Source organism: Mytilus californianus, unplaced genomic scaffold, assembly GCF_021869535.1.
Source record: "Mytilus californianus isolate M0D057914Y unplaced genomic scaffold, xbMytCali1.0.p SCAF_24, whole genome shotgun sequence".
In the NCBI taxonomy this organism is placed as follows: Eukaryota; Metazoa; Mollusca; class Bivalvia; order Mytilida; family Mytilidae; genus Mytilus; species Mytilus californianus.
In genome coordinates, this window is record NW_026262673.1 from 3,692,959 (window position 1) to 3,707,446 (window position 14,488).

Genomic DNA, 14,488 nt, shown 5'->3' on the forward strand with positions numbered 1-14,488 from the left:
ACATGTAAAAACCCGTTTACGTTGCAATACTCAGTATGTTAATATTGTTAAGGTAACTATCAGAGTTATGATTATACATGTTTTTGTAAGTTATGAATAAACTCATCATCGATATTAGGATGTAAATTTGCATTTGCGCCTGACGCGCGTTTCGTCTACAAAAGACTCATCAGTGACGCTCGTATCAAAAAAAGTTAAAAAGTCCAAAAAAAGTACGAAGTTGAAGAGCATTGAGGACCAAAAATTCCTAAAAGTTTTGCCAAATACAGCTAAGGTAATCTATTCCTGAGGTAGAAAAGCCTTAGTATTTCAAAAAATCAAAGTTTTATGAACAGTTAATTTATAATTATGACCATATCAATGATAATTCATGTCAACACAGAAGTGCTGACTACTGGGCTGGTGATACCCTCGGGGAATAAAAACTCCAACAGCAGTGGCATCGACTCAGTGGTTGTACATAAACTCATCATAAAAACCAGGAAGTAAATTTGTATTTGCGCCAAACGCGCGTTTCGTCTACAAAAGACTTATCAGTGACGCTCGAATAAAAAAAAAGTTAAAAAGGTCAAATAAAGTACGAAGTTGAAGAGCATTGAGGACCAAAAATTCCTAAAAGTTTTGCCAAATACAGCTATGGTAATCTATTCCTGTGGTAGAAAAGCCTTAGTTTTTCAAAAAATCAAAGTTATATGAACAGTTAATTTATAATAATGACCAGATCAATGATTATTCATGTCAACACAGAAGTGCTGACTACTGATCTGGTGATATCCTTGGGGAATAAAAACTCCACCATCAGTGGCATCGACCCAGTGGTTGTAAATAAACTCATCATAGATACCAGGATGTAAATTTGTATTTGCATCCCGTTTTGTTTTTCATATGTTGTATGAACAGAGTGTGGTGAAATTTATGCCTCCGAGCGGTTTGAATACTTTTAGAGAAGAATCTGATGGCAAATTATTCACGAAATCAAAGTACAAAATCAATATAATTTATTCAAATGGTTATTTACTAATATTAAACAAATAAATCACCACAGCTGAAAAAATACAAATTGAAACTTTAACCTGTGCGTCAGTGAATTTTGCCTATCCCGGTATTGAATATTAGCTAAAAATACCAGTAACAACAATTTAGGCTAATTACATATTCATGAACTCTAAAATAACATTGAATATAAAACCTAGATTCCGTTTATTCTCAATTGCGAACTTCATCGATTTATGAAAGAATATAGGAAATAATTATTTACATGTACTATTAATACTTAACCTTATTCTAATTCTTCTGTATAGAATTTAAACAAATTTTCAAACAGGCGAGGAGCTCAAAGTTTTACGTCTGAACTCTGGTCAATCGAAACTTTGCTTCCCGTTTTGTTTCTCATATGTTGATTGACAACGTATATCACGCCCCATTTTCCGCCATGCAAATCATTTCGCGATTATTAGTTATTATATAATGACATTTTACTCCCAATGTAATGAGACAACTCTTCACAAGAGACCAAATGACACAGAAATTAACAACCATAGGCCACCGTACGGCTTTCAACAATGAGCAAAGCCCATACCGCATAGTCAGCTATAAAAGGCCCCGGAATGACAAAATGTAAAACAATTCAAACGAGAAAATTAATGGCCTAATTTATTTACAAAAAAAATGAACGAAAAACAAATATGTAACACAACAACAAACGACAACCACTGAATTACAGGCTCCTGACTTGGGACAGGCACATACATACAGAATGTGGCGGGGTTAAACATGTTAGACTGTTTACAATGCACTTGGACAATATCAGACTGAGTAAAGTCTGTTCACAATGAGCCCAGACAATATTAGACTGAGTAAATACTGTTGAGGAATCTAAATGATAATTTGACAATTTGTAAAGATGCCGTTTTAAAAATCATACCTCATTATTCATCCAGGGCGAATATATCTGCTCAGATCGATGCATTTGCTTATGCTGAATACAGAAACACTCCTTCTCAATTGTCAATTTCTCATATTCAAATGTGTCTTTAAAATAATAGCCATCACTGCATTTGAAATGGAGTTTAAACGATATTTTCACCTTATATCTCTCTTTTATATTTGTAATTAGTTGTGTTACTCCACTGAAGATATCGCTACACGTGCTTCTCAATCCCTCATGTTGTTCGGAAAACGACACGACCTGGAGAGCAATGGTATCAGACGACATGGTAACCATAATCTTTTTACCGCCAGATGCCTCAATGTCAAACATACAGATTCCTCGATATAATGCAATACCACTATCTAATTTGCTAGGGTTGTATTTTCTGATAAACCAGGCAGATAGATGGTTAAAGAAAGAAGGTGGAAGAAATTCAAATTTAAAACAAAGCCAGGAAGTCCTTTTGCATTTATTTGTAAGAATGCCAATTTTTTCACATACAGCATCAAACGTGGAAGGCGGCATCATGCTTGGCATTATATAATAACTCGAGTTCTCAATTTTGACCAATATGTCAAGTTTTTCCATAACTTTAAGTAAATTATTTTTTCTGTCCTGATAACTGACATCCATCTTTTGAATTGAAGAGTTCTGTTATTAGTGATTCACTCATTTTGCCTTGTCGTGTAAAAAGTGTCCAGTCCTTAAGGTGATGCAATCTCCTGTAATCAACTTTATCTGAGACTAAACATCGGAAAGCATCTGCTAACCACTGAGGTCTTAATATGATCAAATCCTGTATATTTTCAAAAAAAATAATGTTCCCTACGTTATGCTGAAATCGAAGAAACAACAACAATTCCTCCTTTTCTAGTATATTGATATCAGGATGTTTAGCCAGATTTGACATGTCAGGAAAATTGATAAAATTTTTTCCATTGATCTTATTAATTTCAATCAAATGTTCTAAAAGAATCCATTTTAATGGAAAAGCATTACCCCAATTATCCATTTTACGTGCAGTCTCATAAATTGCGTATTGCAACTTCTCAAAATCTTCGTTACTATCTTTAGTATTTGACAGATAAAACTTGTTGTACAAGTGGTGATATTTGCTTTGAAATCCAAAAACATGGTCTATTTGATTATTAAGTTCCTTTTCTCTCTTCTTAAATTCAGCCTACAGAAAATAAATAAAAGAATCAGCAATTGTCATGTTTGATACTTTAACCGACATAAGTGAGAAATATAAATAGTTTATGAACCTCCAATATATAACATCTTTATTCAAACGTATCATTACATCTTACGACAATTATAAATACAATTTAAGCGTCCTCTATAGGAAACTATACCATATGATTGTCTGTCATTGTTTAAGATTTTACATCACTGGGTCGATACCTCTGCTGGTGGACTATCAGTACCCGAGGGTATCATCAGCTCAGTAGTCAGTACTTCGGTACTGACATGATTTATAACAAACTTTACTAAAATTGCCCGTTTATAAATTTTGAAATTATAAAGAAACTAAGGTTTCAACTCCCTCAGACAAAGTTGACCTTAGATGGATTTGGCTATTTGTTTTAGGTATTTTTGTCATATAGCTCTTCAACTGTTTCGGTACTTATACATCCCTCGGATTTCAAATGTTTGGCTTTGAGCGTTCCTGATGAAGGTAAATCCAGAAAAGCGCTTCGGACGCATGAAATTATTAAACGTGTTTTCAATTTTTTACATCACTGGGTCGATACCTCTGCTGGTGGACTATCAGTCCCCGAGGGTATCATCAGCTCAGTAGTCAGAACTTCGGTACTGACATGATTTATAACAAACTTTTCTAAAATTGCCCGTTTATAAATTTTGAAATTATAAAGAAACTAAGGTTTCAACTCCCTCAGACAAAGTTGACCTTAGATGTATTTGGCTATTTGTTTTAGGTATTTTTGTCATATAGCTCTTCAACTGTTTCGGTACTTATACATCCCTCGGATTTCAAATGTTTGGCTTTGAGCGTTCCTGATGAAGGTAAATCCAGAAAAGCGCTTCGGACGCATGAAATTATTAAACATGTTGTTTTAAATTTTTTACATCACTGGGTCGATACCTCTGCTGGTGGACTATCAGTCCCCGAGGGTATCATCAGCTAAGTAGTCAGTACTTCGGTACTGACATGATTTATAACAAACTTTTCTAAAATTGCCCGTTTATAAATTTTGAAATTATAAAGAAACTAAGGTTTCAACTCCCTCAGACAAAGTTGACCTTAGATGGATTTGGCTATTTGTTTTAGGTATTTTTGTCATATAGCTCTTCAACTGTTTCGGTACTTATACATCCCTCGGATTTCAAATGTTAAGCCTTGAGCGTTCCTGATGAAGGTAAATCCAGAAAAACGCTTCGGACGCATGAAATTATTAAACGTGTAGTTTTCAATTTTTTACATCACTGGGTCGATACCTCTGCTGGTGGACAATCAGTCCCCGAGGGTATCATCAGCTCAGTAGTCAGTACTTCGGTACTGACATGATTTATAACAAACTTTTCTAAAATTGCCCGTTTATAAATTTTGAAATTATAAAAAAACTAAGGTTTCAACTCCCTCAGACAAAGTTGACCTTAGATGGATTTGGCTATTTGTTTTAGGTATTTTTGTCATATAGATCCTAACTGTTTCGGTACTTATACATCCCTCGGATTTCAAATGTTTAGCTTTGAGCGTTCCTGATGAAGGTAAATCCAGAAAAGCGCTTCGGACGCATGAAATTATTAAACGTGTTTTCAATTTTTTACATCACTGGGTCGATACCTCTGCTGGTGGACTATCAGTCCCCGAGGGTATCATCAGCTCAGTAGTCAGAACTTCGGTACTGACATGATTTATAACAAACTTTTCTAAAATTGCCCGTTTATAAATTTTGAAATTATAAAGAAACTAAGGTTTCAACTCCCTCAGACAAAGTTGACCTTAGATGTATTTGGCTATTTGTTTTAGGTATTTTTGTCATATAGCTCTTCAACTGTTTCGGTACTTATACATCCCTCGGATTTCAAATGTTTGGCTTTGAGCGTTCCTGATGAAGGTAAATCCAGAAAAGCGCTTCGGACGCATGAAATTATTAAACATGTTGTTTTAAATTTTTTACATCACTGGGTCGATACCTCTGCTGGTGGACTATCAGTCCCCGAGGGTATCATCAGCTAAGTAGTCAGTACTTCGGTACTGACATGATTTATAACAAACTTTTCTAAAATTGCCCGTTTATAAATTTTGAAATTATAAAGAAACTAAGGTTTCAACTCCCTCAGACAAAGTTGACCTTAGATGGATTTGGCTATTTGTTTTAGGTATTTTTGTCATATAGCTCTTCAACTGTTTCGGTACTTATACATCCCTCGGATTTCAAATGTTAAGCCTTGAGCGTTCCTGATGAAGGTAAATCCAGAAAAACGCTTCGGACGCATGAAATTATTAAACGTGTAGTTTTCAATTTTTTACATCACTGGGTCGATACCTCTGCTGGTGGACAATCAGTCCCCGAGGGTATCATCAGCTCAGTAGTCAGTACTTCGGTACTGACATGATTTATAACAAACTTTTCTAAAATTGCCCGTTTATAAATTTTGAAATTATAAAAAAACTAAGGTTTCAACTCCCTCAGACAAAGTTGACCTTAGATGGATTTGGCTATTTGTTTTAGGTATTTTTGTCATATAGATCCTAACTGTTTCGGTACTTATACATCCCTCGGATTTCAAATGTTTAGCTTTGAGCGTTCCTGATGAAGGTAAATCCAGAAAAGCGCTTCGGACGCATGGAATTATTAAACGTGTTTTCAATTTTTTATATCACTGGGTCGATACCTCTGCTGGTGGACTATCAGTCCCCGAGGGTATCATCAGCTAAGTAGTCAGTACTTCGGTACTGACATGATTTATAACAAACTTTTCTAAAATTGCCCGTTTATAAATTTTGAAATTATAAAAAAACTAAGGTTTCAACTCCCTCAGACAAAGTTGACCTAAGATGGATTTGGCTATTTGTTTTAGGTAGTTTTGTCATATAGCTCTTCAACTGTATCGGTACTTATACATACCTCGGATTTCAAATGTTTGGCTTTGAGCGTTCCTGATGAAGGTAAATCCAGAAAAGCGCTTCGGACGCATGAAATTATTAAACATGTTGTTTTAAATTTTTTACATCACTGGGTCGATACCTCTGCTGGTGGACTATCAGTCCACCAGGGTATCATCAGCTAAGTAGTCAGTACTTCGGTACTGACATGATTTATAACAAACTTTTCTAAAATTGCCCGTTTATAAATTTAGAAATTATAAAGAAACTAAGGTTTCAACTCCCTCAGGCAAAGTTGACCTTAAATGGATTTGGCTATTTGTTTTAGGTATTTTTGTCATATAGCTCTTCAACTGTTTCGGTACTTATACATCCCTTGGATTTCAAATGTTTAGCCTTGAGCGTTCCTGATGAAGGTAAATCCAGAAAAACGCTTCGGACGCATGAAATTATTAAACGTGTAGTTTTCAATTTTTTACATCACTGGGTCGATACCTCTGCTGGTGGACAATCAGTCCCCGAGGGTATCATCAGCTCAGTAGTCAGTACTTCGGTACTGACATGATTTATAACAAACTTTTCTAAAATTGCCCGTTTATAAATTTTGAAATTATAAAAAAACTAAGGTTTCAACTCCCTCAGACAAAGTTGACCTTAGATGGATTTGGCTATTTGTTTTAGGTATTTTTGTCATATAGATCCTAACTGTTTCGGTACTTATACATCCCTCGGATTTCAAATGTTTGGCTTTGAGCGTTCCTGATGAAGGTAAATCCAGAAAAGCGCTTCGGACGCATGAAATTATTAAACATGTTGTTTTAAATTTTTTACATCACTGGGTCGATACCTCTGCTGGTGGACTATCAGTCCCCGAGGGTATCATCAGCTAAGTAGTCAGTACTTCGGTACTGACATGATTTATAACAAACTTTTCTAAAATTGCCCGTTTATAAATTTTGAAATTATATAGAAACTAAGGTTTCAACTCCCTCAGACAAAGTTGACCTTAGATGGATTTGGCTATTTGTTTTAGATATTTTTGTCGTATAGCTCTTCAACTGTTTCGGTACTTATACATCCCTCGGATTTCAAATGTTTAGCCTTGAGCGTTCCTGATGAAGGTAAATCCAGAAAAACGCTTCGGACGCATGAAATTATTAAACGTGTAGTTTTCAATTTTTTACATCACTGGGTCGATACCTCTGCTGGTGGAAAATCAGTCCCCGAGGGTATTATCAGCTCAGTAGTCAGTACTTCGGTACTGACATGATTTATAACAAACTTTTCTAAAATTGCCCGTTTATAAATTTTGAAATTATAAAAAAACTAAGGTTTCAACTCCCTCAGACAAAGTTGACCTTAGATGGATTTGGCTATTTGTTTTAGGTATTTTTGTCATATAGATCCTAACTGTTTCGGTACTTATACATCCCTCGGATTTCAAATGTTTAGCTTTGAGCGTTCCTGATGAAGGTAAATCCAGAAAAGCGCTTCGGACGCATGAAATTATTAAACGTGTTTTCAATTTTTTACATCACTGGGTCGATACCTCTGCTGGTGGACTATCAGTCCCCGAGGGTATCATCAGCTCAGTAGTCAGAACTTCGGTACTGACATGATTTATAACAAACTTTTCTAAAATTGCCCGTTTATAAATTTTGAAATTATAAAGAAACTAAGGTTTCAACTCCCTCAGACAAAGTTGACCTTAGAAGTATTTGGCTATTTGTTTTAGGTATTTTTGTCATATAGCTCTTCAACTGTTTCGGTACTTATACATCCCTCGGATTTCAAATGTTTGGCTTTGAGCGTTCCTGATGAAGGTAAATCCAGAAAAGCGCTTCGGACGCATGAAATTATTAAACATGTTGTTTTAAATTTTTTACATCACTGGGTCGATACCTCTGCTGGTGGACTATCAGTCCCCGAGGGTATCATCAGCTAAGTAGTCAGTACTTCGGTACTGACATGATTTATAACAAACTTTTCTAAAATTGCCCGTTTATAAATTTTGAAATTATAAAGAAACTAAGGTTTCAACTCCCTCAGACAAAGTTGACCTTAGATGGATTTGGCTATTTGTTTTAGGTATTTTTGTCATATAGCTCTTCAACTGTTTCGGTACTTATACATCCCTCGGATTTCAAATGTTTAGCCTTGAGCGTTCCTGATGAAGGTAAATCCAGAAAAACGCTTCGGACGCATGAAATTATTTAACGTGTAGTTTTCAATTTTTTACATCACTGGGTCGATACCTCTGCTGGTGGACAATCAGTCCCCGAGGGTATCATCAGCTCAGTAGTCAGTACTTCGGTACTGACATGATTTATAACAAACTTTTCTAAAATTGCCCGTTTATAAATTTTGAAATTATAAAAAAACTAAGGTTTCAACTCCCTCAGACAAAGTTGACCTTAGATGGATTTGGCTATTTGTTTTAGGTATTTTTGTCATATAGATCCTAACTGTTTCGGTACTTATACATCCCTCGGATTTCAAATGTTTAGCTTTGAGCGTTCCTGATGAAGGTAAATCCAGAAAAGCGCTTCGGACGCATGAAATTATTAAACGTGTTTTCAATTTTTTACATCACTGGGTCGATACCTCTGCTGGTGGACTATCAGTCCCAGAGGGTATCATCAGCTAAGTAGTCAGTACTTCGGTACTGACATGATTTATAACAAACTTTTCTAAAATTGCCTGTTTATAAATTTAGAAATTATAAAGAAACTAAGGTTTCAACTCCCTCAGACAAAGTTGACCTAAGATGGATTTGGCTATTTGTTTTAGGTAGTTTTGTCATATAGCTCTTCAACTGTATCGGTACTTATACATCCCTCGGATTTCAAATGTTTGGCTTTGAGCGTTCCTGATGAAGGTAAATCCAGAAAAGCGCTTCGGACGCATGAAATTATTAAACATGTTGTTTTAAATTTTTTACATCACTGGGTCGATACCTCTGCTGGTGGACTATCAGTCCACCAGGGTATCATCAGCTAAGTAGTCAGTACTTCGGTACTGACATGATTTATAACAAACTTTTCTAAAATTGCCCGTTTATAAATTTAGAAATTATAAAGAAACTAAGGTTTCAACTCCCTCAGGCAAAGTTGACCTTAAATGGATTTGGCTATTTGTTTTAGGTATTTTTGTCATATAGCTCTTCAACTGTTTCGGTACTTATACATCCCTCGGATTTCAAATGATTGGCTTTGAGCGTTCCTGATGAAGGTAAATCCAGAAAAGCGCTTCGGACGCATGAAATTATTAAACGTGTTGTTTTCAATTTTTAAAGGCCGTATTGTGATTTGTTGTTACATTTTTAGTTGCTTGGTCTTTATGGATAGTTATATCATTGCTCGTCATACCACGTCCCCTTATGACAACCTCTAGAGTTTACTAAGTATAAAGTAAAGTAAGCCTTTAGTACTCCTTCGAATGATAGTAAATCCATTGTCAAATCGGAGCGTTCGTTTGACTGTGCATGTTGTTTAAACTCGGTTGTAGTCAGATTGGGGAAATAAAATCCGATCTTTCGTTTAGAGATGGTTCAACGCTCCATGCACATTAGGAATAAATTCATCATAGATACCAGGATTGAAATTTTGTATTTGCGCTGGGAACCATCACAACAATCTTTGAAGGACCCGTACGCTGGCCTGTTGCCTGGCTCAATTTCTGTTCCTTATGACCGAGTGGCTTTCAAAGTTCATACGACCATCTTACCGGTTGACTCCCTACTGCATGACCACACTATTGTATTTGTTTTCGTCATGAACAAGCATCTAATATTGATTTGATCATTTGAATTGTTAAACGTTCTGTTATATCGGGGCCTTTTGTAGCTGAACATATATGGTATGGGATTTGTTTAATTGTTGAATGCAGTGCGTTGACTAATATATTTGCTTTATAATTAGGAATTTGTTGGATAGTGGTCTCACTGGAAATAATCCCACATCTTATTTCTATGATGACGTTCTGATCATGAACGGACGATAATAGGTCAAATCTTATACAGACATCAAATTAGAAGTCAGGAACAACATTTTTCAAATTTATTACCTTGTTATACTTATCCTTTCCTGTGAAAACTAATAAAATCGGAGGATTGAAGTGCCCATTACTAGCTGGTTTGCTGGTCGTTCGGTGACAATGGATAGAATCAAACCAAAAATCAACATACTCTGAAATGTATCATCATTGTTGAAAAGGTATTGTTTAGATGCTGACTATGATCATTTTGATATACATGTATTCAAAACAGGAAAAATATCAAAAACCATGATTTATCTTTAACATGTTTAACACAAATTGAAACTGTATATTTTACTAAAGGAACGATTTTGCCGATTTTGTAATAGAATATATATATATATTATTTTTTTTTTCAGATTTATTCTTAGTTCTCTCCAGGTTTAAGAAAGATTGTGTTTTGGGGATTATCGTCGAATAGGGAAAAGTTAACACATGTGTAGTGTCGACTCCAGCATTTAAATGATTTTGTCAATTGCAATTAAAACATTTGCTTTAATGTCATTTTTACTGAGATTTGGTTTGATTAGCAAACAAAACTTGATAGGAAAAGGGCGCACATTGCAGAAAATAGATCTGCCTCATCTTTAACACAAGAGTACGATTATTTTTTTGAACAGTCGTAAAATACATTGGAAGTAAAATGTCATTTTTTAATAACTAATAGGTGAATTGACAAATTTTTAATCTTGAACGGAACTTACAGGGATTCTTTAAAATGTCTAATTATTGTAGTTCGGTATATTTGCTATTCTACTTTTCGCTTAACTTAATTCATGCATAAACACTCCTATAGCTTCTTGACAGCAGTTGTTTGGTTTGAAATAAGACGGGTAAACATATATTGTTTTTATTTCAGCAAAAATGTCCGAATGCATTCGTAATACTAGTGATGAATAACTTTTGACAATTTGAAAATTCGAGAGAGAGAAAATTTAGTTTCTAATGCAGTATATATTTGTTTTTATACACGAACATGTTTCTCATTGAACAAGATGTGAATTCTTCCTGTATTGTAAACTTGATTCCACCCAACTTGTTATCTTCACTTTTGGTTCGATGCTAACATATCTTATTGGTATATTGCTTGTTGAGGTTTTTTTATTACGGAAAATGAAATTGCTATATCAAAGTATGTTATTTTAATCTGTATCTTGGTAGGAAGCCAACAAAACATATAAACATATAAACAATTAATAAGTGTAACTTAATACTTTACATCCTTTTTATGAATCCGAAAATCTTTCATTATTTTTTTTTTGTATTGCATTTGATTTTTTTCTATAAAAAAAAACCATACCTCCAATATGCTGAAAATCTGCAAAATACTGACTCAAGCCTTGTTTACTGATGTCGTCCTTCATATCTGCAACTACAAGGTATACTGCACTACTAGTTAAAAATGCTTGATGTGTAGCATAAAATTCCTTCTGACCTGCAAAGTCCCATAATTCACATAATGCATACAGGTTCGAAGGAGTATTTACAGTTGACTTAGAAAACACATTAGGCATTAAATCCTCAGGCATTACCAATAACGAAGACTGATTCATATCGTTACTTTCATCCAGATTAATTTTTGTTTCCGTTTTTATGTCATTTTTATAAGAAGACATCTTGTCAAGAGTACTTATACTGCTATTCGTTGTCTCATCTACCTGCGTATGTTTAACGTCTGTGGCCTCGGCACAGTCATTAGGTGCTATATCCTCCGAAGTATCATGGCTATCATTAATTGACCTATTTTCTTCTGCATTGCCTTCTCTTTTTCCTGATTGCATAGATTTACTAGGATCTATTTTTCTATTAGTACCTTTTGTAACATCCATTGTTGTTTTTTCTTCTGCAATAATTGCTCTCTTAATCCGACCAAACTTGTCATCTTTAATTCCTGGCAGAAAAGAAACAAATGATTTGTTTTTCAATGTGACAAACAATACTACCTTTTTACAACTAATTTCAAGGCTATCGATTGGCATTAGTGATCATTTACCATACCATCCATACGGGGTGTAACTTTTATTTTATTGGTTCATAAAAATAGTATAATGTAGTTATTGTTACGTTTATTAAGTAAATATCAGCATTAATCAAAATGAAAATATTGTGTTTCCATGCGTTCCCCCAAATACAACGGTTAAAATATCCGAAGGATGACTAGGGTATAAAAGGGATTTGAAAAAGTGCATTACCCATTTTTGGAGTCTAATTTACACCTCTTCGAAAATGCAGACTGGATCTGATAAGAAAATACATGTCAGGGGTCCATAAAGGGAATATTCTGTTTGACTGTAATTGTTCCAATTTTAATTTGATAAATCAAACTATTTCTATAAACAATAACTTATAGCATTAAAATGTAAGGAACAGTTTAAATAATTATTAAACTTTTCGGATATTAGCTATTCAAATAATACATAAAGAGATATGTCTGACTGCGAGAATATGTCACTAGTAAGTTGAAGCAATGGCAAATCGAATCGATCAACCAGTTAGTGATGGTGACCGTTAAACTTACGCGATGTCGATTTCAGACGTCCTGCCTCATAGCTTTGTGGGAGCAGTTTTTCTATAAGGAGCACACTATTTATAAAGTCCACACAGTGTGAGCATGCACAAGCGTAAATGTATTAAACAATATCAAAAAGCATGGTCCTAAATCAATTTTTCCGAGATTGTTGTCATATATATGTAATTTAAGATTATGCTTTTGAACATCATAATGTCTCTTCTCTAATTGAAATTGATAGTTCATTAGTTGCATTTGTAGAAGTTTTAATTAACCACCAATATTCTTTACGATATTTCTCAATGTTTATAGATACCAGTAAATATTAAAGTTTGTTATGGTGCCACAAAAGGTTGGCGATGAAAGATTAAAGGGTTTATGGAAGAAAACAATCTTCACGTGACATATAGATTATACTAATTTGTCTTTTCAGTATAGTTGTACTGCAAAGTATATTTTGTTATATGGCAAAAGATACGAAAGGTAAGTAAAGGTAAACAGGTGTATTCGATTTATGACTTCTGTAAATTATGATCATCATGTATCAACCCTGAGTATTTACATACTTTTGCCGATTGTCCATTTGCCGTTTTCTATGTTGATTTTGCATCTACGAACAACAATATCCACACCATCTGTACTAGAAACATCGGATATGCCTTCCTTCAATAATCTTCTCAAGAGGCATGTTTTCCCAGCTGATTCTTTTCCAACTATCATAATTCGTACAAAATACCTGTTTTCGGTTTTTGAACCCTGCAGAAGCTTAATGTATCTTATTTTATCTACTTCTGATAATTGGTTTATGGCTTCTGGCAAAACTGAAATAAATTTACATCTGTAACGTAATATTTGAAATAAAAAAAAAAACGAAAGAAAATAGAAGTGTCTTAGAATAAACAAAAAGGTGTTCAGTAGCAACAACACAATAAAGTAACAAATTATATTCAAACAAAACCTGATCTGAGGTTGACATCTCTTTATTCGTTAAACATGTTAAATATTGCATAGAATATGATGTAATCTATTATTCTTGCTTGAGTTCTTTTGTTATCATCAGATTTCAACAAAAATTATGTGTGTTTGGTTGAATAGGCATATATCTGTTATTAAATACACATATTTTTAACTAACATGAAATGTAAAAAACATACACTTAACTCGAATTTGAGTAAAATATATATATCTTCAAAGCTCACATAGGAACGCTTAATACGTATCTCTTTTTATACTAAAACAAGTTAGTCTGTTAGATATTGTCTTTGTGTTAAAAGTGTATTGAAGCCCCAAAGCTAAATAACGTATAATGTAAGTTTGTAATGTTTTCGCACAAAATAGACAATCATGTGCAATGTGTATGGCGAAACAGCGAAGAAGTCTTATTTAATGTACCCCTGCTAATGTGTGGCGGTTGGCATATTCGATTACAATGAAACATTCAGTACAAACCTATAATTTGAAGAAATGCGAGTTGGAAAACAAATATAAATGCCGTTTTGACTTTAAAATATTCTCCGTCTGTTGAAAATTCTAGATAATTACTAGGTCAGAAGCAGGCATTTTGGTAAAAAAAAGTCTCCACCTCATACATAGTCCTGATTCCAAGTTCGAGTTTGGCTTCACTGCAAGTCATTGGGGTTTAATTAGTTCATTACCGTTTGAATTAGGTTTTAATTATCTAATACTTGTACCAATATGATCAGTTTTTTTGGATAAGCATCCATACTTAACAAATTGTAGAATAAGTTTATCCACATCACAGTCCCTCTCTCGGGTTCTTGTCAGCTTTGTCTGTACTTTTTGTATATTTTGATTTTATAAGCTCTTCCTTTTTTGAAATATGTCGGCCTCTAGCATCACTGAAGATACATTTATGGTTGAAATGCATATGTGGTTCGGTGAAATCAAAACTTTAATGTTATTGCAAAGTATAAAATGC

General features: G+C 34.2%; 2 protein-coding genes across 2 annotated transcripts in view; both read right to left on the minus strand.

Annotated features, from left to right (window-relative positions):
- The window catches only part of LOC127732432 (uncharacterized), a 17,122-nt gene extending 14,589 nt beyond the window's left edge, over positions 1-2,533 (minus strand). The window contains exon 1 of the mRNA XM_052241470.1: positions 1,925-2,533. Coding sequence (XP_052097430.1) covers positions 1,925-2,518 — 594 coding nt within the window. The 5' untranslated portion in view covers positions 2,519-2,533. The remainder of the gene's footprint in view (positions 1-1,924) is intronic.
- LOC127732373 (probable serine/threonine-protein kinase roco8) lies at positions 2,532-13,558 on the minus strand. Its single transcript, XM_052241406.1, has 5 exons — positions 13,116-13,558; positions 11,854-11,931; positions 11,341-11,475; positions 10,071-10,192; positions 2,532-3,110 (listed from the first exon to the last, which is right to left on the minus strand). Exons 1-5 carry the CDS (start codon positions 13,267-13,269, stop codon positions 2,532-2,534), a joined length of 1,068 nt encoding a protein of 355 aa, XP_052097366.1. The 5' UTR covers positions 13,270-13,558.
- Between the last annotated feature and the right edge of the window lie 930 nt (positions 13,559-14,488).

Bases quoted from the DNA above. Each gene is read 5' to 3' on its own strand.
- LOC127732373 (XM_052241406.1), bottom strand. From the start codon at position 13,269: ATGATAGTTGGAAAAGAATCAGCTGGGAAAACATGCCTCTTGAGAAGA. The intron at 11,932-13,115 runs GTATGTAAATAC...CTTTTCTGCCAG, and splicing joins CAAATGGACAATCGGCAAAA to GAATTAAAGATGACAAGTTT. The intron at 10,193-11,340 runs GTATGGTTTTTT...GATACATTTCAG, and splicing joins AGATTTTCAGCATATTGGAG to AGTATGTTGATTTTTGGTTT.